This window comes from Lepidothrix coronata, unplaced genomic scaffold, assembly GCF_001604755.1.
Source record: "Lepidothrix coronata isolate B3197 unplaced genomic scaffold, Lepidothrix_coronata-1.0 Scaffold162, whole genome shotgun sequence".
Lineage (NCBI taxonomy): Eukaryota > Metazoa > Chordata > Aves > Passeriformes > Pipridae > Lepidothrix > Lepidothrix coronata.
The window spans coordinates 47,658-71,143 of NW_016690342.1; the positions used below are offsets into that span (position 1 = coordinate 47,658).

Consider the following 23,486-nt stretch of genomic DNA (forward strand, 5'->3'; position numbering starts at 1 on the left):
GCAGCCAGGAGACACCTTAGCCATAGAGATGCCACAAACAGGCCACTGTCTCAGAATTACGTAAAAAAGAGACTTATTTCACAAAGTAGTATCTCAGAGGAGTGGATAAATATTTACAGGGCTGAACCTATGTACATTCATAACTCTGCCTTTCAGTAACACTACTAGAGTTTGTGAACACAGCTACAGCTTAAGTCCTGTAAAAGAACTAAGACCAAAGTGTCCTCTAGTTAAGCTGGTCTAACACCTGAGTTTAGAGGACACTACACTGCTTCCATCAGTCATTTCTAGATCATTATACCCAAATCCTAACTTTTTTTCTTTTCATGTTGCTTGCAGAAAGGAAAACTCTAAACCCTACCACTGTACCATTAACTATTGTCCTCTACAAGATCTGAAAAACATGAAGGCTGTAGCTCTCTTCATTTGTCTTGCAGGATCAGCTTTTGCTATTCCAGTAAGTTCTCATCATGCTATTATTACTGGGCACTTAATTTCCCATTCTGTGAATACTCTGTGTTATGCCATTGACTTATACAAGATTTTTATTGACATGCAGATATTAATATATTTATCTATTTTAGGCCCATGCCGTACACCACAAGCTCAAAAGTCATGGACAGAAAACTCCAGAAAAGGTACTCTTCGTGTTCTTTAAACATTAATAGGTAACTTACATTATTCATCTCAAATAAAAAAACTACATTAGCACATACGTAGTGGTTGGCAAATTGATTTAGGTTAAAAAAATTGTAGGCCTCCTCACCTCAAGAATTAGTACCAAACATGTCATGCCTTGCATATTAAACAGTTATAACAGGACAAAAAGGAAAGCTCAAAATGGAAGTTTCCCTTATTTGAAATAAATTACCTTAAATGAATCCCCACAAAAAATCATTACCCATATTTGTACAAGCAACAAGCTCCACTGACAGTTGAAATTGTGGTTTTCACAGCCCCAGTACACAAGGAAGATGCAATCCCCAATTTATCACACCAAGTGCTCATATGTGGGCTCAAACACGTAAGATTTTAGCCCCCATATGCTTCATTATTCACAATGCAGAGCATTGGGTACAGCTCATCTTGGCAAAGTACACTGTGGCTAACAAGCCACATACACAGCCCTGATGATAATGAGACAGATGATTTCAGCAGCCCTCCCTATGGCACATATGTACACTAATGACAGAGCCCTTAGTTTTGCATTCATGGCTGGCCCAAATTAAAATTCCTTTTTACTGCACCATTCTGGTGAGCCTTTGTGGTTCAGCCACAAAGGGCCTTGGCTTCAAGCCACTGGATGTTTTGGAACTACCAAATTCAGAGCGTGGTCTGTAGCAAGAAATCCAAAATCCCAACTCTGGTGCTAACCCTTTTTTTTTTTTTTTAATTATAAATTATATCCCACTCTGTACAGCTTTCCCGATTGCATTTCCTATCAATCCAGATTGTGCTCTGCATTATGAAAAACAAAAAATTAACATTTCCTAAAGAAGTATCCAGCAGAAGAAATGATGGTATAAGCACTAGCCTACAGCTATCTCACAGAACAAGTCACAGAAGACGCTTGCATCAAAATAAAACATTGCAATAGCCAGTGAATCGTCAGCTCCAAGTATATGCAACACACAGCAAAGGCCAGTTGTCCTCTAACATTAGCTAGTCACAGCTACAGTGACTGAAATTTGCCCAACAACCTTTGCAAGCAACTGAGTTCTAAGAGTAGATTAAATCCAGGGGACAAAAGTATGACAAAAAGTAGCATCTGAAAGTCACATCCAGGCACAACTCTGCACTAAGGTTGTGGTGCACAGCCAGGCTTCCCATCAAGACATGAGCCAAATCTTTTCCAAACTTCTGCTTGAAATACAGGTACCCAAAATAGACAATCTTAATGATAGATTGGCCTGGTATTTTCTAAATCTATAGAACTGGTAGCCCTTCACAGAATACTGCTTTTTGCTAAAATTTAACAACAACAACATGTTGTACATAGCAGTGCCCAAAATCACATGTAAAAAACCACTGTTCTCAAAATTTAATTGTCAAAAGTTTTAGTATCAGCTTGAGACACTTTGTTATACAAAGTTCGCTTTTTATAAGGTCTTCTAGAATAGTGCGTTCAATTTGGAAAAGCTCAACACTGAATCTCTGTTATATTTCACCAAATGTGCAATCTTTCCCTGAAAAAGTTAGAGCTGGAACTTTTCCTGCATCAGCAAGTTTACCAGGCAAAAGACTAAAATGTAAAACATTTAGATACCACTTTGATATTAGGAAATAGGATATAGTTGATCTGCCAGGAGCCAAATTAGTATTTCTAATCCTACCTTTTAAAAAAAAATCTGTGTATTTCTTAGTGGAGTGTTTGTTCCCAAGCAGTGACGAGACTGCCCAAAGGAAACGCTATTCCAGCAACCTGGACACCGAGAAGGATTCATTTTCGTAAATAAATCCCCCAAAAGCTTTAAGAAAAATCAGCATCAAGTGCTATATTGTTGCAAGCGATAAGCAACACTGAACATCAATAGGTGTTGTGCAGAAATACACTAGTCATTGCTGCTACTGGAAGTGCCTGGACTCACCCAGCAGCAGAAAGGTAATTGCTGCAGTAAGACATAACAGTCATTTTAGTACCTGTTTTCTGCTCGACCATTTAAAACTTTTCCACTGAAGGTACTAGTTTTGCTAGTGGCTTGACAACATAAGAAAAAGCCACTCAGACACCTATGACTCCTGCTAATGAGCTTATGACAGTCATTGCCACCAAATACAATAGTTCCTGATGAATTCAGCTAGGAAGCAATGATCTATCAGATTCAGAGTAGACAAATACATTGATTACGAAGTAGTTACAATGCAGTGCTCTCCTCAGCAATTACTATCATGACACCTTGTGAAAGGTGCTCTCTCTTCCCCTGCTCTTCTTCTCCCAGGAGATAAGAGATAATTCTCTCACTGAGGTCAGTGATAATTACTGCAGCCTACAAGTGCCTGGAGTTATGACACTGAATTACTAATTAAGCATTTTGAGATTTCATAAGACAACATACTCATTTTGTATACTGGGCTAGAGTAAGAGGAACATATACAAAGAAAACAAAGCCAGTGTCATGCTTTGCAATTCAAGGCAAAAATAAATAACACTCTACCAACTTCAAATAAATCCTAAAATTTATTAATCTAGTTGTTAATTATTTCTCTCTTTTTTTTTTTTTTTTAAAGACTGAAGATTTTCATCCTGAAGCCTCAAAGGAAGAGAACACAGGATATGTAGACAAGGGTGATTCGCTGCCCAGTCACAGAAACTTAAAACCAGTGGTTTCAGTACCAGCCATCGAGCACAGGGATGAGCCCCAGACCATTAGGAAACACAGAAGAACTGATAGTGAGCATCAAGGGAAAAATAGCCTAAAAAGCATCAATTTCCTTGCACTGCACAATAAACTAGGTTTGGCCTCTGATAATCAGGACAGTGAATCTGGGAGCAGCAGCAGAGAACAGCCCAGCTCTGAGCACTACCAGCTCAGGAGGCATGAGAAACACGACAATACAGCCAACCAACACCCTACAGGCAATGCCAAACACCCAGCGGGCGCTCTCAGTCTTGATCGTGAGCATAACACGTGGAAATACAACAAAAATACAGTTGGCCTGCCTGAAAAAAGCAGTGAAAGCGATGAAGAAGAAAGCATGGAAGAAGAAGAAGAAGACGAGGAATGGGGTGAAGAAACTGATTACAGAGATATGAAGCACGAAGGCCACCAGAGAAACCAAGGTGACCGATACAAAAGACAGCAGAATGGAAACAGCATGCAATCTGATGGAGTCCTGAGAGACTCCGGCCGAGCAGCCCGGATAAGCAAAAGACATGGTGAGAAATTTGAACTAGAGGAAGAATTGAGGGAGAACGGCCAAAACAAGCCCTATAAAGAAGAAATCCCCCTCTCTCAAAAAAACCATGATGAAGATCAGGACGACAAACTGGAAAGTCAGGAGAGAAAAGACAATATTCAAGTAAACTATCAGAGTGATCATGACACAGTGGTGAAAATACAAGGTACAGAGGACAGTAATGATGACGAGGGTCATGACAGTGGTGATATTGATCGTGAGGAATATCCCAGCAATACCTGGAAAGAAGCAGCCTATGAGGAAGAGGAGAGAATCCAGAGTAATGACCAGGAGAGTACCAGTACTGAGCATGAAGGGGAAGGAACCACTGAAGATGATGCTGCTGTTCACAGAGAGACTGAGGATTACCAAAATTTCAAGATTAAAGAACTTATTCACTCTGAACCAGATGATTATGATCATGAGCCACCTAATTCTGACAGCAAGCAACAACTGAAAATGAGTAGCTCTGTTCAGATTGTGAATTCAATGGAAAGTGAAAATAAGGTAAACTATCTTTAAAATAAAATTGAAATACTACAAAAAGGGGGAAAGGGACCAGTTCCAAATTTAAATTCCTGGTGACTGAAATTATATTTTTGAGAAAAGCAGGTGTAATAACTTGTTAGTATGCAGAAGTCCAGCTCCCCCTCTATTCACTTATTCATCTGGTTCATCCTGTGTCATTGCACGTAGGGCATTTAGATGAATTGTACCAGAAAGGAAGTGAACACAATTCATGTAAGAGCTCCAGCCTTGATGGGCTGTGTAATGAAACATGCAAATAAATATGGATATACAGATACAAAACCTGAAACCTAGTCTCAGCTTACTAGGACAGCCTGTTCACTCCTCTCTTGCACAGATTTTAAACACTGCTATACAAAAGAGAACAGCTTGGGAGGCAGGGCTAGAGTCCACAGAATAATTATGAGAAACTCAGGCATTACTGAGTTCCTGTTTCTCCCTTTCCACCTCCTACTTTATTTATTTCCCCAAATAACAAGAGCACGTTAATACCACTAGAGGCTTTATGCTCTTCTCACACATTTTGCATAGCAACCTCTCTCTGCTGCAAGCAGGGCAAATTGTGCCTCAGTCAGCTCTATATTTGGACCTGAAAAAATTTTGTCCAAGTATTCTTTTTCTTCCCAAGATTTACCACAACTTCTGTTTATGCCTCTGTGACTGTACAGGTTAAGACTCCGGGCAGTTCCTATGGTGAGATGGAAAGTGTCAGCAACCGGACTGAGAAGGCTCTCCTGGGTAAGCCCCAAGCAAAGCCATCCTGTAATTCCTAACTCTCTGCAGCTGGGGAATCTGCTGGTCTGCATTTCTTTTCTGCCTTTTGCAGCACACAATTTCACATGACTGAACCGTGCCTCTGCATAATCCTGCATCGCGGTTACGTTCCCAGAGTATCCCCCTTCCACACACCCTTGGATTTAGTTATTTGTTGGTGAAAAACATTTGTAGACAGTGCACAAATTTTTGGGTCAGTCATACAGAGATGGGAGTTACCTTGCACTGAAAGCTTTCAGTTTCAGAACAGTAGCTTGAATTCAGCTAGGAGTGGGACAAATGCCAGTGTTTGATTCAACAAAGACAAATGGGATATGTCCCACAAGGAAGCTGGAAGTCAATGTCAGTCTTTAGAGAAGAAATAGCTTTTTCTGAGAAAATTATTTCCCCATACAATTCAAACCTGGGACTGCTAGAATTATCACCAAAATCCTCACTTAAAGTTTGGTTTGATTTATTCAACATAAGATCCAGCTTCATTCTAACAAACTTAAAAACGCACTTGACTTCTTGGTGAATATTAGACTGTGTTTTGCTTCAGTAGTGTCTGACAAACACTTGGCTTCATCTCATCATCTCTAACAGTTGCTCTTTCTTGCTATGATTGCTAGACCCATGTAGGAACTTCCACTGCAAAAGAGGTAAAGTCTGCCACGAGGACAAACAAGGGAACCCCCACTGTATTTGCCAAGATCCTGCTGCTTGCCCTTCCACCAAAGACTATGAGCATGTAAGTATTTCATATAGTGCACGGCAGTGGAAAAAGCCAACTAAAGTGTTTACAACACATTCCCCCTGCTATTATTTAGAATAATTCTACTCTAAGAAGCATGCGAGTGCGTTTGAGTGATTTCAATAATTGCAAAAGTCAGTATAAAGTACCCAAACTCACTGACTTTGGCTAGAGGGTAGTATGAACACGTGTAACTGATTTGTTTCACTTGGTTTCTCAGGGATTGTAGCTTTTCCCTGTCTTTCCCAGCTTTTTCCTGTCACTAAAAGTTCTATTTATCCGTTTGATGTTTCAGAGCACATGCTGAGTACTCGTACATACTGAGTGAAATAATCCTGCAGCATCTCAAACTGTATTACTAATGCACAAAAAATAAATTCAAGTGTTTTGGAACTGGGTGTGTTAAGTGCAGATCACTAATCTTTATGTAGGCATCCAACAACTACGATTTTCAATACTTCTGATCACACGTATTCCCTGTGGGTATTCACAACTGCCACACCATATGTTAATGATACTTTTATTATATACACCCATATGAGGGCAATAATTTTTCTCAACACAGTGGTGGTGGGAGTGGTTTTGCTTTTCACTTGTCCTCTAGGTTTGTGGTACTGACAACAAGACTTATGATGGCACATGTCAACTCTTTGGCACCAAATGTCAACTGGAAGGCACAAAAATGGGACGCCAGCTGCACCTAGACTATATGGGCTCCTGCAAATGTAAGGCTTGTTTTTCTATGAAGCATTCACCTAGGTATAAAGAGCCAGTAACCTTAACCATTAGCCAGCCCTAAATTACCTTTCTTCCTGTGCTCTGCCACTAGTGCATCAATTATCTGCTAATTAAGACATTCAAACCCTAAACATGTCTAAAAAGTCACTTTTCCCACACTTGAGAGTATTAAGCATTGGAAACCTAAAGACATCTCTCCTATGTTTACTCCAATTTGTTGTCAACCTGATCTTCCCCCTGCACTGTCTTATATGTTCCCATTGCTATAGCCTCTGAATATTTTTTTAATAACTTGACCAGAAAAACAGTATTTACAGAGTTAAGAAATGAAAATGTCCAGTCCAAACACCCCTGACAAAAAAAAAACAAAACAAACCAACCAAAAACCATCAAAAAACCTATTTATATGTCAAATGCAGAAGTCAGATCTAAAAGCCAGAACCGATTTTCAAGCTTATCAATTGCTGCATATGGTAGGAGGAAAGTGCACTCCCAGCCAGCACATTCCTTTGATTTCAAAAACTCTGCTTTCATGCAACTGACTGATAAGACTTTTACTGCACAGCTATGCTTAGAAGCTCCACAGATATATAAAGGTTGTGGCTTGCACAATTGGTTAAGCACGTGCACCAAAGAATTGTATATTTATATTTGAACTCGTTAGTTGCATTCCCAATTTTATGTATTAACAGCCCCATCAATTTTACGTTTAACTGGAAGTTTGATAGTGAGAATCAAATCTAACTGGGCTCAGAAATGCTCAAATGGGGACTTAACAGATCACCTGTTAACAAAAGCTTTCCTATTTGGCACAGACATCCCCCCCTGTACTGATTATGAAGTGGATCAGTTTCCCCTCCGGATGCGAGACTGGCTCAAAAACATCCTTATGCAATACTATGAACGTGATCTGAACACTTCTGGAATTCTAACTGAAAAGCAGAGGAATAAGGTCAGCAATCCTTTTCAAATAAGACCATGAAGTTACATTGTTAGAACTGGACTAACCATGTGAAAAAAAAGTGATTCACATCTCAGGAGTTCTCCCATTTCCTATGAGCACACCCATTCTGGTTAAGGTAATTTAGACTCAATTAGATTCACAAGTTGCAAAACACACTTACATGTCCCCTCACACTCATTTAAGCTGAGATACATTTCTGTTATGAATGTCCCTCTTGTCCGTACAAATGCAAACCAAGTGCATTACTTTGAAGTCAGTGTCTCCAGACAAGAGTCAGACAAGTCAGAATTAGGGCACACTTAAATAAATATCATTTGCTTGAGAAGGCATGAAACAGCTCTTGTTTAGGGAAGCTTTGTGACAAACCTCTTGGAAAGATCAACTAATACATGGATAAGGATAACCAAATACATGCAGTCAATCCCATTTTCCAAAGGACTTGAGGAAACTAAGCAGCCATAAGTTGGTCTACTTATGGACCAACCAATTCAAAGACAGGATAAGAAGGAACAGTCAGGCCAGAGCTCACTTGTGGAGTTCCACAAATTGAAAGGATTTGTGTCATACAGCTTTCCTCAAGCGACCTGGAAGAGGAAGGTAGGGAACAATGCAAAGGAAGGAAGGACTTTGACTCACCATGAAGAAAACTGCACAATGACCTCATGAAACTGAACCACTGGGCAGTCACACACTAGGATTTGAGACAGAATTACAATACAGAGTTTAGGTGACTTTTGTAGGGGTAGAGGATGCCTGCCTTGGACCAACCAGAATTAGCTTCTCTTCTGTTCTCGAGACACACCTTGTACATGGCCATCAATACAAAACCACATCATTACCTGATTAACTCAACAGTTAATGGTATCGTTTGCCCTTTCTAATCCAGTCACATACACTAACCATCTCCATCATGATATTCAAGGGATATAAAATTACATAAGTCTGACATTCAGTTTTAAGAGAAAAGAGCTGCTTTCTATCATCCAGTAGACCTGCAACATCACACTACCTTGGCTTACAATGGATTGAGCATCTATTGCCATTGGGCCAATTTTTTTCAGGGAAGGATTTATGTCAAGTGAAATGGTGACAGTAGTTTGTTTTTGAAGATACAGATGTCATAACTGCCTAAAAGCCATTGTTTAAGTTAAACCAAGACCTGAGCTGCTCTAACTCTGAAGTAGGAGGTACATGCAGTAAGTCACAGCACGTTTATACAAAATATGCTTAAGCAACATCAAAGACTACTTACACACTTACTAAGAGGGACATGCCCAGAATATCTCATACTAAGTGGTATGAATTATATGATTTCAGAGATTATTTCACACCAAAACCGGAGTTGCTTGCCACAGGACAGAATATGTGATTACACTGGTTTAATCTCCTACCAGCCTGAAGCTACTGCCCCCATTGGCTGAGTCTGACAATTGAGCCACAGGAATTTTACTTCCTTTCTAGTTACTACCAAAGTTGACAGGGACAGCAACAAAAGTCACCTGGTCTACCCGAAGCAAGGTTTTCATGCTGTGTATAGTCACAAACACTAAAACTCATTTCCCCAGTGGTATTTTATCAAGTTTCATTTCTCTGAAACATCTCCTTGCTGGATAGTTCTCTTCAGGGTAGATCTTCATCCCGAAACAAAAAATAACAACTTCTGCATTGTGTTCAGGTAAAAAAAATCTACCAGAATGACAAGCGCCTTGCGGCTGGCAACCACACGGTTGAGCTGCTCCTGCATGACTTTGAGAAAAATTATCACATGTATGTGTATCCTGTGCACTGGCAGTTTCATCAGCTTGATCAGCACCCTGTTGACAGGTAAAAAAAAAAAATCTTTGTGGGTTCAGTTCTGATTTGCTGTTTAAACTCAGGCTGTTTTGATTCTCTAAACCACTCAAAGGATTCTGTACATATAGAACCAGTCACTCAGATCTTAGAAGCCAGCATCCTCTTCTTTCTAACACAGAACTTCTTCCCTCATTGTTTTCCTGCAGTAATGTCTTAGGTCAGAATTTGCTATCCTCTTGCCTTGCATAATCCTGTATTAGACTCTGTAAGTTCTACAGAGTCTTAATAGCAACTAATGCCCTGAACCAGGAAGAAATCCTGTTACTACTGAAGCTAGGAGCAACAGGCTAAGTACGAACGACAGAGTCCTGTCAGTACTAATTCACTAGTGAGGTACCCACAGTTCTCAACTGCTACCACAGTTTAAGGAGCAGATATGTAAGACAGCACCAGTGTCACAGTTCAGAGGAAGCTCACAGCTTCTGAGAAGACCCAGATTTCAGGCTTTTGGTCATATCACTTGGTGATGGGATCCATTTTTCAAAGCTCTAGGCTCTCAATACCTCATGACAATCACACTCACTGTCTTCAAACATAGCTAAGTACCTTTGCAAGCTTGATCTCCTGAGGATTAACAGCAAAACTCCATAAACGATGAGTTTTGAGCAAGTCACTACTTGTCATACTAGTAATTACTACACAAGGAATACTTGTTTGATAAAACAAAACTTGACAAACAAATAGCAGCTAAAACATTTTAGATTATTGGGTATTATATATCATCATAATGACCTGGGACAGATTCACTTCAGAAGCACCACAATAGAATCCACTGGGGTGTCTCTGATAAAGGCACCGTTGATGTCTTCTAGCAGCTTAGATCATCTTTGATAATCCTGATGATTTAAAAATGAAATACAGCTCTTCACACCTGCTCTTTCTTTCAGATTATTAACACACTCAGAGCTTGCACCTTTGAGAGCCTCCCTGGTTCCCATGGAACACTGCATAACCCGTTTCTTCCAGGAGTGTGATGGAGACCAAGACAAACTCATTGCATTGAAGGAATGGTGCCACTGCTTTGGGATTAAAGAAGGTAAACACAAACAAACAGGCAGATGTGCCTGACAAAATGTTCCTATCAGGACTAGGCACATTCTCAGATCACAACATGAGGCAAAGAAATTGTAAACAATAGCTCATGGCTACTGTGCTGAGAGGAAAATAGAACAGTAATGACAAGACAGCAAAAGGGGCAAGGTTCTACAGTTTTTTCATAAAAACAGGAAAAAGGTCTGCCTCTCAAGAAACACGCTATTTTATCCTTCATGGCCAAAGGAAAGGTTAAGTGAGCTTGCACTTTTAAATCAGTGGTCAAAGCATACTGATTGAAAATGCATTTAAAGATCTCAAGCCAAGTAGGGAAAACAACCAAGATCTTTCAATAATCAAGCAGAGATTGATCAAATTCTAGATTACAATACACAACACAGATGCTCTCACCACACAGTAGGCTATTTCACCTAATCTGTCGCTTGCAACACGTGCCCACCAGACTGCATGCAACAGAAAGCTTAGGCAGAGGCAGGGACAATTTCCAAATCCTAAACAGGATAGGACATGTTTGGTTCAGCTCAATCCACATTGAGACTTCTGTAGGATAGTAAAAAGTTTGGTACTACTGTGCTGGTGATACCTCTAGAATTAGGCAGCAGCTGAACAGAAGCTGTCATGATAGTAATTTGAGACTTATGAGACTACCGCACTCAACATAAGGCATTCTTTCACAATCTACCTTCTTCTGATCTAGCCCTGAGTGATAGCTGGACAATACTGCCAGCCACTAAGTAAGGGTTAAACAGGTTAATCCCAGAAGAGTTATGTGACAGAAGGCATTTGGCTAAATATTCAGACTGAATAAATGTGTTCAAAATCCTATTAGTAAGTCCCTAATTTTAAGTGGAGGCTGATTCTGGTCAGAGGTCAGATACACAAAGGCTTCACTGTTCCTAGAATTTTTCCAGCTCTTCTGATGACAATTTAGCAGTCACAATACACAGGTGGAAAAAAGCTGCAAGAACTTATCTTAATACACATATACTGCTGCCAGTGTTTGCTCATTCACAGGGTCAGTCATTTGTGAAGAGGGAGGTGGAAGGCATTCTTGGCTCACAAATAGATCAAGGAGACCTAACACTAGAAACAAGAAAGCATCATCAAGAAGTGTCTAAATGAATGGCTCTTAAGTATGACAGCAGCAACCATACTTGTTTTTTGACAGGGACAGTGTTCCCCTACATGAATCCTCTGAAACTTTAGTGTACCAATTTATTGATAGTGATACAGCACAAAAATGCCTTTTTGGCATAAAATGTTAATAATGCTTTCTTCTTCTTTGTTGCAGAAGACATAAACGAAAATCTCCTTTTCTGAGCCTGGCTGAACAGATTCCCAGTGCTGCACTAAAACTGGGGAAATATGTGAACCCTGTCTATTTCTGTTATTAACAGCTTCATAGCTTTCAAGACAAAGGCGGTGTAAGGTTCACTGCATTCTTATCAAATAACACAAGTGCAGAAGATTTCTACATTCATTAACAGCAGAAAAATTTAACTACTCCAACTGGCTCATAGCTAAACAACCAGTGTTTGCCCCTACATGTATCCATGATCTCTCTGAACCAGTAAATAGTACTAACCTAAAGACTGACCTGTTCGCAAAACTCTTCGGTAGAATTATAGAATTTAGATTTTACTATACACTGAAATGGGACTTGTTTCCTTTATTTACTGTATTGTCAGCTTAACATTCTGCATAGAAGTCTCAAATAAAATGTCTACCTAGATATATGGTTTTTGTCAGAACTTTGTTAAAGAAAAAGTACCAAGGCAGTGGAAAGGTTCAATGAAAACTTCATTTCAGATACTAAGGAGAAGAAATAGAGCGTAGATCACACACACCAATCCTGAACCCAAAATTCAGTAAAAAAGATCAGCACTTTTCAGATACTTCTTCCCCTATCTCTTGAAGCACAACAGTAATAGTACCAATGCCACACAGCAGAACTGCTGACAAACTCTGTGTGAGCATGGTGAGTGTGGGTGCATATCAAGACTGCTTAGCATCACAAGCAGCAGAGGATATCACAGCTCCAACACCTCCTTCATTCTTCCTTCATCTCCCAGAAGCACCAACTAGTGCTACCATTTTTTTTCTGAGAAAAAATGCTAACTGTGTCTTTCGCCATCTCCCATCTCTTGCTGGCCTCAAGAGAGGCACAACTGAAGCATAAAAAAGTCAGGACAGGATGAGATTACTCCTGAATCCCATTAACTCTGTGATATTATTTTTAAGCACTTCACTGAAAACACTCCAATCAAGCTCTGCTTTAACAAAGAAGCCCCAAATGCTATTCCTACAAAGGAAGGTCAGAAAACACATTTCACCTGAACCATGTCACCTTTCCAATCAAAAGAATATAGGATTCAGAAATGCTATTTTGGTAGCTTAAATAGTGGAAGTCCCCATGCTACGATTATATTTAACACAGGAACTTCTTACACAAACCAAGGATTATTTCCCAGAGAAACTGGTTCCATTGACAGTTTTTCCCCTGAGCCTGACTTGTTGCTCACTTCACATTCTGTAACAACACACAGAANATATTCTCGGTGCCAATTCCATTTGGAAAAGATCCTTTCCCTGGGACAGCAAATGTCACGGGAAAAAAGTAATTTTGACTGCACTTCTTCTGCCTGACTGCAGCCTGTTGCTTATTTGCTCTTTCTGCAGCCAAGACTCAGCTACCTTAAAACAATCAAATATAGTTCACACAAGGATAAATCACAAGAGACTGACCTACTCACCACTGCTCCACTCAAACCAAGTACTAGAAAAAGATATAGTGAAATTGTATAAGATTTTCCCCAGATACATGTATTACACTTAGTAATAAAACAATCACTAAACAGAAGGATCAAGCAAGCACCACAGCTGAAGACTTATTTTCAATAGCCATTTTCAAGAACTCTTTCAACAGCTTTTTGTTTAATCTGCACAGAGTTGGATGGCAGAAAGTACAGCTCTCAAACTGCAGGTACACTGCTGGTACACAGCTGGATTAAAAAGGTAGCAGTGACTTTAACTCACAAGATCCCATTTCTTCTGGAAAAAGAAAGTATGTACACTGCATCTCAGTCAGCAGCTTCAGTACTCTAGGTATTATCAACTGAGTACTCCTCCAGCATCACTAAAGTGCAAAACATTACAGTCAGAATAACTATGTTGAAAAAAAACCACCACAAATATTCCTTTTATAAGACACACACTTCCATTGCCCAGCCTTTCTTAAGAAAAGATAAAGACAACTAACAGCAATTACTCATTGATTAAAAACACAGGGAGAAATGTCAGCAACTGTCGTGCAGCTCCTGTTAGCAGCATAAATGCCATAGAAGGCCCACATCAGCCTGCAACTTACTCACAGTATCTAAAGGCTTAAATTCACAAGATTATACCTTAAGGCTGCTCCTTCCAATGATTCTGTTTATGGTACAGTCTCCCCAACAGCTGTACTGCCATAAACAGTGGGAAGAGGGACCTTAAAATCCAGCTCTCCAAATCAGTCATCAAGTTTCATCCTTCAACAGTTATCTTTTTACACAGAGGCACTGTGACACATTCAGATGTGAATACCATCCATACCATAAACTAAAGAGTAATTAAATGTGAAAACCAATCTCTCAAAATGGAAAATCACTGCAAGGACGTGTCAAGCGAAATGATTCAAAAAAGAAACTTCACTTTATTATGTAGCACGTAAATTAAGTCATTATCCAGGTTATCCTACAAGTCTCACATCCCTTAAGGATTCATTCCTGACAAGGAATCAGTGCAAAAATACAGAGCTAAAGTGAACAGTTTCTGAACCACCACCAGTCAGAATCCCAGTGTGGCTGTGCACATCTGCAGATATGATGAAACAGCTGCAAATAACGAAGACAAGGAAGCAAAGCAAGGTCAGATCTCCTCCTTCATCTCATTTCACACTAGCTAAGAAATCAAAAGAAGCAAATTCAAGTCTCTGAAAAACCTTCTATTTATCACTGTCGATTGTTTTTTCCAGCTGAATTTCACAGAATTTTCACTGAATTTCCTCTCAAAATGACAATGTCATCTGTTTCAAGGCTGGAAAACATTCTTCTCTTGATGTCTGTCAGTTCCTTGTTGACATCACTCATGGCACTCAGGTCCAGGATCCTCACTCCAGTGGGCTCCCCATTTTTCAGTCACAAGCTTAATGAAGTAGCTATGACTTGCATACAGCTCAAGCTTCTCACTGATGTCAATCCACTTGACCACTCCAGCATCATCACCTGCTTCCAGAGGCAAATTATCCATTGTCTCACCTATTCACAAAAAAAAGAATTAGGACATGCTATTGTATCTTTTCTTCTTGCTTATTCTTCTCAGATCTAATCAGTTCCCCCTTCCACAATGCTTCTTCACAGGCAGCAACTTCTTCTCAGAGAAAATAGAAATAAGTCGCTCACTGATTCTGTGCCAGAAACCTTTCTCATACTTGTACTATTTTAAGGCAAATCTGAGTGGTGGAGGTGGTGGTAACTCCTTGTCACCACTTGTAGGGTACCATCAGCAGCACAAAAAGTTACTTGAAATCATCAGGACAACACATACTCACTACCCCAAGTTTAGCCAATCCCTCTGCCTTGATTTTTGTTTGTTTGCCTAACATTTGACTGCTGCTTTTCTCAGGTATTCTACATGAAAAACTGAATTCTGAAACATATATGCACTTATGAAAAAACAGAATAACTAAAACTTTACTAAAGGCCCCAAAATCAAAAATACTACTTAAGAAGAGATGCAGAAAGGCTTCTGAAATGCTCCCTCTAAGTTTTAACTCTGTTTCTAAAAAAAGAGTCCCAGGACTTCATAGACAACAACCAAGAAAACGCTTTTAAATTCTGCATTAGAAACAAAGACCAAAGATATAGGATTTCCCCCATTTCTGGGGGCTGATAAATCAAGGACCAGTGACATGTGAAACTTCACAGCTGGTATCTACTACTCAAAATTCAGTGGAAATGTCACTATATGAAGCCTCTGACTTAACAAGTCAGAAACACCTGACTAGATTGATGTCTCTTGCAGGTGAAAAATGAGAGTCCAAGATAACAGATCATTCTAAGAATCTAGTCCCATATTTTACACCTGACTTGCACGTTCTCCAATTTCACTGCCATTCTCAGCTCAACATAGGTCCCAATTTCAAACAAGCACATGAAGTAAAAGGCAACTAAGAGCACATATGAAGATACTCACCTGTTTCATCATGATAGTTCACAGCCTCTGTCTCCATCCAGGCATTATCAGTGTTACGAGGGTCATCCACATATCCTCGGTACACCTAAGGCCCCAAACAAACCAAAATAAGCTCAGCATCACAACAAACAAGGTGGAATCACAACAAACAAGGTGGAATCACTAAGATTTTTTTTCCTTTCCTCTAACACATTTGCCCTTACAGCTTTTTCAACAGTCCCTTCCATTTCCTACACCATGAGAACCTGAGCAACGTAACTTATTTTCATTTCAGCTACACTTTCTCATGTTCCATAACCTGTGAGTTACATGCATAGCTCAAGAGGCTATCACAAGAGACCCAGAGCTCACCACAAAGTGTTCCTGGCTGAACAGCTTCTGGAGCTGCTTCTCCAATTTTTCTTTCTCCTCGGGCGATTTCTGCAAAGAGTTCAAGGCCTCCTCCCCAAATTCCCGCCTCAGGGTAGCGCTGATCTTCTCCCCTGGGTCCACCATCCCCTTAGAGGGACAAAAACAAAAAAGGTGATTTTTTTCAATCCCTCAGATTTGACCTGCTGTAACTCCCAGCTCTTAGTATATTACATCCACCTGCATCATACTCTGGACACGGGAGGAACTTTACAATCAGCTGTAAAGATCAAGCACATATGCCCTTCAAAACCTGCAGTGGAATCAACTGTGCCTGCATTAAGCAAGACATGGGCAGATTTAAACAGGAATACCACTTTGCAATGCAGAAACATCAGAAGGCATGCCTGGGCAAAGTTAGTTCAAGGAGCACTTCTCTTCACTGCTGCAACACCAGGTCATTCATCAAAAAGCACTCTTCTATCACAGGCATGCCAGTTATTGCCTTATGGCCTCACCAGCGGGGGGAGATGTCAGTGCCTCTGGAGATTTCCCCTTACCCCTGGAATGGCCCACTCCCCACAGTCTCTCCTCTTGATAGCCACGAACTGCAAGATGTTTTTGCCAGTAACTGGATGAGCAACTTTATTGCCACTTCCGTCCCTTTTCCACCTGTAGCAAACGACAAAGGCACAAACACCCACCACTGCCTTCAGTAAAGGATTAAGAACTACCAATAGTTAAAGCAAAAAGCTGTCCAAACAAAAACTTAAACAAAAGCAGCATGTCCTTGACTTTCAAGGAAGCAACTTGGTAGCAACATGAAAAGGGGAAGAACTAAAATGTACCAGGATGATTTTTCACAACAGTTCTACCTTCAGCATGGCACTTCCTAACTTGCACCTTTATTAACTACACAGTCTTTTCTGAATGCTTTGTGTACACACAGATCCTGCTGGCAAAAGTAAACTAAAACAAAGCACATGCTGACCAAAAGAGGATCTTAACCACACATCCTCCTATAATATAGTAAGTCAAGTTACTGTTTCTTACATAACAGAAGCAGGCACGTAGCTTTTTATTCTTTTTTTTTTTTGCAATTGTGCCATTATGACAGAAAAACCTGTTCTTGCAATTTAATTTCACATGCCTCATTTAAGGCCTTTTGGCAGTATAGTATCAAAGCATCACATAATCCTTTCAGTTCTTATATTTGTTACCGAAGATTCTTTATATAACGTATTTCCATTGAATTATGCTTTCTGGGTTATTTGTGGTTTTTTTTAATGTGCTTTCTCAGCACTTCAGAAGCAATTGCTTGTGATTAGCAGTGAGTCCCTACTCTTTACCATGTGTTCCTCATGTCTGTGTATCTCTCCACTCAGATACCCATATCTGAATGGGCTTACATATAGAGAACACACACACGAAAGGGCCACAAAAAGTAATAGCCTGTCCAGAGATGCACAGAAGAAACAAAATGCACTTTTTCTGTACTGCAGGGCACCTTGCAGTCACCTGCCCCTTACCTAGTTATGATGGGATCAGCAGCATGGTTTGGTCCCCAGCGCCCCAACAATCCTCTGCCTGTGAGGCCAGTCCTTCCCGCTGGATTTCTGAAATAAATGCCACAGTACACAACTTAAGAGTTCTGAACTGGTTCTAGTCAGAAATTAAGCCCAGTTGCACCCTTATCTCTGAGTTAGGACAATGCTATAGTCCCTCTGATCTCTGAGGGCCAGCTGGAATGCAAGGGGGTTTATTTACTGCCAAATTTATATACCCTTGACACAACAGTACACTAAGCATATTTATTTCCCCGCATTCAAAAGATGCTCCAAGTATTCTAAAAAAAAAAAAAAACAAACCCAGCTTTAAGGAAGATTAAATAACAAAAAAGGAAAGGATAGCAACATGCATTCAGTGTCCTCATGTGCTTTAAAAGGCAAGAGACACAGCATGGTTTTCTCCTTCATCAACCTCTTTTTGTGTTTAATAGCACAGGCAAAGGAAAAAGACAAAACAGCTTTGTCATTTTTCAGATCTTGTGTCCCGAGATGGTCCTGATCAGGCATCACTCTCATTATGCACACAATCTTGTCTGAAAATGGAATCTAGTTTCCAAGACTATAGATGCACGGAGCATTCAATTATGTACAAAAGGCAGAAAGAAGAGAAACTATTTTTAGGTGAGATTATCCATCTGTGCTACGCCAGGATTTGTCAGTGGAAGGAAATACTCTACTCCTCCACCTTAGCACACAAGTGGAACAAAAGCTTCAGAGCCCCACATTTGGTCAAACTGTGGAAACAATTAACCCAACAAACCCTAGTATTGACAGTATTAGACCTCCCCTGACTCCAGTGCCACCACCACCCTATATTGTGGGAGTAGTACTGGCTAACCATTTCACGCCTCTCTGCCACAATCTTCTTCCAGGAAGAACTCTGGCTCCAAGGTATCAGTTTTCCTGTCTCTAGGGGAGACTATCTTGGCTTTGTTCTAGCAGGTACCACGCACCAAAATAACAGACCTGCCGGAGGACTGAAACTACATCACTGAAATAAATATGCAAACAAAAAAACCACACTCACCGGGGTCTCCCATTTTCAACCACATACAAGCCATTCAGACTCTTCCTCTCCACTTCTCCATCTCTCTCATTGAATTTGGGAGAAAAACCTTCGTCACTGTGTGGAAAATAATGATTTAATAGAGATACGTTATAAAACACAAAACACCCCTCTGCCCCCCAAAACCATCAGACTGGCAACACTCATTTGACCAATGAGTAGTTTTTAGCAGAACTTATGTTGCAGGCCCTCCCTTTTCTTTATATAAAGTCTCAACCTTTATTCATTATATTCTCCCTATATTTAGTTCTGCAGGAAAAGTGCAGAACTAAAGTATTTAACATCATATCTCTGTAAATTTTCATTTAGACAAAATGTTTCAAAGGTATTCTCGTTAAAGCTAGAATCGTAGAATCACAGAATTGTTTCAGCTGGAAAAGACCTTGAAACTTATTCAGTCCAACCATTAACCCAGCACTGCCAAGCCCACCACTAAACCATGTCCCTAAGTGCCACATCTACATGTCTTTTAAATACCTACAGGGATGGTGACTCAAGCACTTCCCTAGGCAGCCTGTTCCAATGCTTGATAAACCTTTTGGTGAAGAAATTTTTCCTAATATCCAAACTAAACCCCCTCTGGCACAACGTAAGGCTATTTCCTCCTGTCCTATCCCTTGTTATTAGGGAGAAGAGACTGACACCCGCCTTGCTACAACCTCCTTTCAGGTAGTTGTAGAGAGCAGTAAGGATCCCCCTGAGCCTCCTTTTCTCCAGGCTAAGCACCCCCAGCTCCCTCAGCTGTTCCTCACCGCACTTGTGCTCCAGAACCTTCCCCAGCTCCATTGCCCTTCTCTGGACACAGCCCAGCACCTCAATGCCTTTCTTGTAGTGAGGGGCCCAAACTGAACATAGGATTTGGGGTGCAGCCTCACCAGTGCCGAGCACAAGGGGACAATCACTGCCCTGGTCCCGCTGGCCACACTATTCCTGATCCAGGCCAGGATGTCATTTGCCTTCTTGGCCACCTGGGCACACTGCTGGCTCGTGTTCAGCTGCTGTCAACCAGCACCCCCAGGTCCTTTTCTGCTGGGCAGCTTTCCAACTCTTCCCCAGCCTGTAGTGCTACGCAGAGTTGTGATCCAAGTGCAGGATCCAGCACTTCACCTTATTGAACCTCATCCAATTGGCCTCGGCCCATTGATCCAGCCTGTCCAGGTCCCTCCACAGAGCCTTCCTACCCTCCAACAGATCAACAATCTGGCACAACTTGGTGTCACCCACAAAGTGACTGAGAGTGCACTCGATTCCCTTGTCCAGATCATCAATAAAGATATTAAATAGAACTGGCCCCAAGTCCTGACTTTAAAATTTTTAAAGTATTGCTAACACCTACTAAAAGATTACACTGTCACAACTTGCCTTGGCAGAACATTGGCACACCTGTGGAATCTGAGGATTGCTTTGTAATCAACAGAATATTAAACCCCACTAAGAGTAAACAGGAGCACATGTTCACACAACACTGGGGAACAAGGAAGGTAAGGCTGAAACCTCAAGAGCCTACACAGATGTGCATACATAGGAATCATCTTTTCACATTTTTCACAAGTTACACCAGATGCATGCATTTAACTTTCTAGCCAAGAAGCACACAGCATTTCTTGAGAGGAGAATATTCACTGAATCAATAAAAATGAATACACATAGTCAAAAAAACCACAACAATTACAGTCATGCATTCAAACCGTCATATTTCCTGAGTCAGAGCACTCAAGAACTGCAATTCTACTTTCTTTTCTCATGTTGCATTCAATCCATGAACAAACAAGTATACTATGAAAATACTGTCCCAAATTCTTAAGGAGAATTAGGAAATTTTTATTTAGCTCACAACATAGAGAAACACTGCACAGCATCAACAGCTCAGTAAAACCATGTGTCAAAGACCTTCACAGCTAACCCAAACAACTCAGTTCTCTAACCAACACTTAGACTTGACTTTCCCACATCACTGCAGAATCACACATCACTTAAAATGATGATCTTGTTAACTCAGGTCATCACTATTCCCTGCTTCCATGTTCATAGAAGAAAAGAGCCACCATTTCCACTCACTTGATTTGGGGATCTGCCCAACTGGGTCCAGACAAAACAGACTTTGCAGTGTACTCCACAGGATTATAATCTTTCCATTCCGTCAACCAGCCCACTTTATCCTCAGGAACTTGGCTACGCTCAACGTGTGATCCTGGATATGGGGAGGTGAGAGCTTTGCTGTGGTAGAACTTAACATTGTAACTGTTGAACATGTTCACAGGATGAAGATGGGACCAACAGTTTGCAGATGAGATACTGAAAAATAAACAAACAAAAAAAAAGAAATATAGAATCTCATTCATTAGGCTTTAACCTGTAATCTAATACCAGATCTGCAGGGTACCTGATAGCAAGCAGAATAGACCCAGTTCTTTCCAGAAGACAGTTCTCAGTAATATATCACTGCTTCTTTCAGTGATGTACCATACCAAATGTATGCAGGCCCAACAAGTCTGAATTTTATCATCAGCTACTTGAAGCAGAAGATGCTCTACTAAATACACATGAAGATTTAACAGCATGAGGAAAAGCTGAAAACTAGAATTGCCATTCCAGGCTGTGTGTAACAGTGACTAGTTAGCAATCATATACAAGGAACACCTCAAAGATATTTACGATAAATGCAGCAAGCAGTCTGCTAAAGCATTAACTATCTATTTAAATCTTTATTAAATCTCTATTCATCAATAAAACAACACAGCCTTGCAAGAGTCCTGCTCTTGCATCCAGTGGTAGACCACGTAAGACCAAGAATGAAATACCTAAGAGCCTGAGCAACACAGTTCTTCAAGTTGCAGTGAGCACCAAAATACCATTTTGTGCAATACAGATATAGGATAACACATACTTTGCTTTTCAGCTTAAAAGAAGGCTAGAACTATCAAACAAAGTTGAAAGAAAAAATACTTGAGGCCTCTATTTATTTTATTTTGCCATGGGTTTTCAGAAGCTGAAAGACCAGTCAACAGTAAAATACAACAGGTTGGGTTACGGTGCCTGTTCATCAGCTCTTAAAAACTCTACATAGATTTTCTTCAACATACTGAGTGGCCTTCTTGAACTCAATTTTTTTTTTACTTGTTACAAAAAAAAAATTACTTTAGACAAGAGCCTTAAACCTCAGCAAGGGGTTATTACCTAAAAAATGTACCTTAGAAAAAAGAAATTCATACAGTCTTAGAAAAGTTATGGGGGTTTTATCAATAAAGAATCGCTTCCTCTACATAAGGAAATATATTTCCTCTGCAAAAGAGTATTTAGATTTTAACCACCTAACATCTGGGCATGGTGATGATGGGACTAATGAGTTTCACGTAAAAAAAGAAAAAAAATATTCATACATTATTTCCCCTGGTATTTGAACCCAGATGTGAATATTAGATTATAACCAGCAAAACAGGCCATGCTTTTTCAAAAACAGCAGTTCCAGTGCCAAACACCTCAGATGCTGTGAAATCCTCAGGTGCATCTGGGAGAGGAGGTTATGCTTCTCACTGAAGCTGAGAGTTCATTGGCACAAGCACAGCACTGTCACATTCACTGTTGAGCTGATGTTCTCAAAAGCACAATTCACAGAACCAATTGGGTCGGAAAAGACCTCTGAGATCGAGTCCAACCTCTGACCAAATACCACCATGTCAACTGGACCACGTGCCACGTCCAGTCTTTCCCTAAACACCTCCAGGGAGGGTGACTCCACCACCTCCCTAGGCATCCCATTCCGACGCCTGAAAACCCTTTCTGTGAAGAAATTCCTCCTAATATCCAACTCAGAAAACACCTGAAGTTCAAAAAACCACAACCCCCTAGCAGAGATGTGGAAAAGGGCAACATTCCTTTTGTATTTTTCGGTAATTACATTACTTCAAAGGACAGGCCGGTTTGCGTTTCTGCTGTGCCCAAAAGGGACACCCCTCAGCGCCATCGCACGCCCCGCGCCGAGCTCCCCCTGCGCTGGTAGGGGACGGAAGGCAGCCCCGGGATAGAGGGCAGCCCCGGGATCTCGGCCCGGCCGTGCGGCGGCTGCTCCCCGCAGAACAGGGCACCGACCTCCGGCAGGGACAAGGGCCGCGGCTCCGGGGCGCGGCCCGGCTCCCCCGCGCACAGCCCGCGGTACCTGTGTGCCGGGCGGCGCTGGGCAGCGCTCCGGGCCGACAGCACCACGGACAACGAGAGCACGGCCACCGCCCGCCGCAGGGACCCGGCCGGCAACGGCATCGGCGGCCCCTCCGCGGCCCCACCGCGGCGGGAGCGAGCCCCGCCTCAGCCTCGGCCCCGCGGCCGGGAATGGGACTCTGCGCCGGGCTCGGGATGGGAGCGCTGCGACCGGCGGTGCGAGGCAGCCGCTCCAGGACACCGCTCCTTCTCAGCTCCTACCCCCGGGCCGGGAAGGAGCCGCCCGCCGGCCCCGGTACAAGCTCGCCCCGCATTGGGCGGAGCGGCGCCAGTGACGAACGCCCCGCACCGGGACTGTCTGGGATGGAGCTCGTTCCCTACGGTGCTAGGCTGGGCACTGGTACCTAGAAAGGGGGCCGGGAACACAGCAGTGTTTGGGCTACTGCAGAGCACCGCTCCCACAGTACCAGCGCTGTCTCTCCAACATTCCGCCGGCCATCAGCAAAGGCGGGGTGGGGAAGATCCTGGGAGTGGAAACCGCGAGGCCAGCTGACCCAAAATAACCAAAGGGATGCT

General features: G+C 41.5%; 2 protein-coding genes across 3 annotated transcripts; one reads left to right on the forward strand and one right to left on the reverse strand.

Annotated features, from left to right (window-relative positions):
• The first annotated feature begins 403 nt into the window (after positions 1-403).
• SPARCL1 (SPARC like 1) lies at positions 404-12,278 on the forward strand. The gene is made up of 9 exons (XM_017829275.1): positions 404-457; positions 3,229-4,404; positions 5,094-5,163; positions 5,811-5,929; positions 6,537-6,657; positions 7,486-7,622; positions 9,310-9,458; positions 10,376-10,524; positions 11,833-12,278. The coding sequence occupies exons 1-9, from the start codon at positions 404-406 to the stop codon at positions 11,859-11,861; spliced, it is 2,004 nt and encodes a 667-aa protein (XP_017684764.1). The 3' UTR covers positions 11,862-12,278.
• Positions 12,279-14,208: 1,930 nt separating this feature from the next.
• On the reverse strand, positions 14,209-23,428 carry NUDT9 (nudix hydrolase 9). Of its 2 annotated transcripts, none has more exons than XM_017829330.1 (8): positions 23,315-23,428; positions 20,814-21,050; positions 18,717-18,812; positions 17,651-17,737; positions 16,682-16,793; positions 16,125-16,271; positions 15,774-15,858; positions 14,209-14,836 (listed from the first exon to the last, which is right to left on the reverse strand). In XM_017829330.1, the coding sequence occupies exons 2-8, from the start codon at positions 21,005-21,007 to the stop codon at positions 14,661-14,663; spliced, it is 897 nt and encodes a 298-aa protein (XP_017684819.1). In that variant the 5' UTR covers positions 21,008-21,050; positions 23,315-23,428; the 3' UTR covers positions 14,209-14,660. The 2 variants fall into 2 exon arrangements, with proteins under 2 accessions (XP_017684819.1, XP_017684818.1); XM_017829329.1 differs by lacking the exon at positions 23,315-23,428 and adding an exon at positions 22,912-23,012.
• Between the last annotated feature and the right edge of the window lie 58 nt (positions 23,429-23,486).

Excerpts from the sequence above, each read along its gene's own strand:
- SPARCL1 (XM_017829275.1), top strand. The coding sequence starts at position 404 with ATGAAGGCTGTAGCTCTCTTCATTTGTCTTGCAGGATCAGCTTTTGCT. Across the intron at positions 5,164-5,810 it reads GACTGAGAAGGCTCTCCTGG|ACCCATGTAGGAACTTCCAC; the intron begins GTAAGCCCCAAG and ends TATGATTGCTAG. Across the intron at positions 5,930-6,536 it reads CCACCAAAGACTATGAGCAT|GTTTGTGGTACTGACAACAA; the intron begins GTAAGTATTTCA and ends CTTGTCCTCTAG.
- NUDT9 (XM_017829329.1), bottom strand. The coding sequence starts at position 23,012 with ATGCCGTTGCCGGCCGGGTCCCTGCGGCGGGCGGTGGCCGTGCTCTCG. Across the intron at positions 21,051-22,911 it reads CAGCGCCGCCCGGCACACAG|TATCTCATCTGCAAACTGTT; the intron begins GTACCGCGGGCT and ends TTTATTTTTCAG. Across the intron at positions 18,813-20,813 it reads TGGGCAGATCCCCAAATCAA|TGACGAAGGTTTTTCTCCCA; the intron begins GTGAGTGGAAAT and ends TTTTCCACACAG.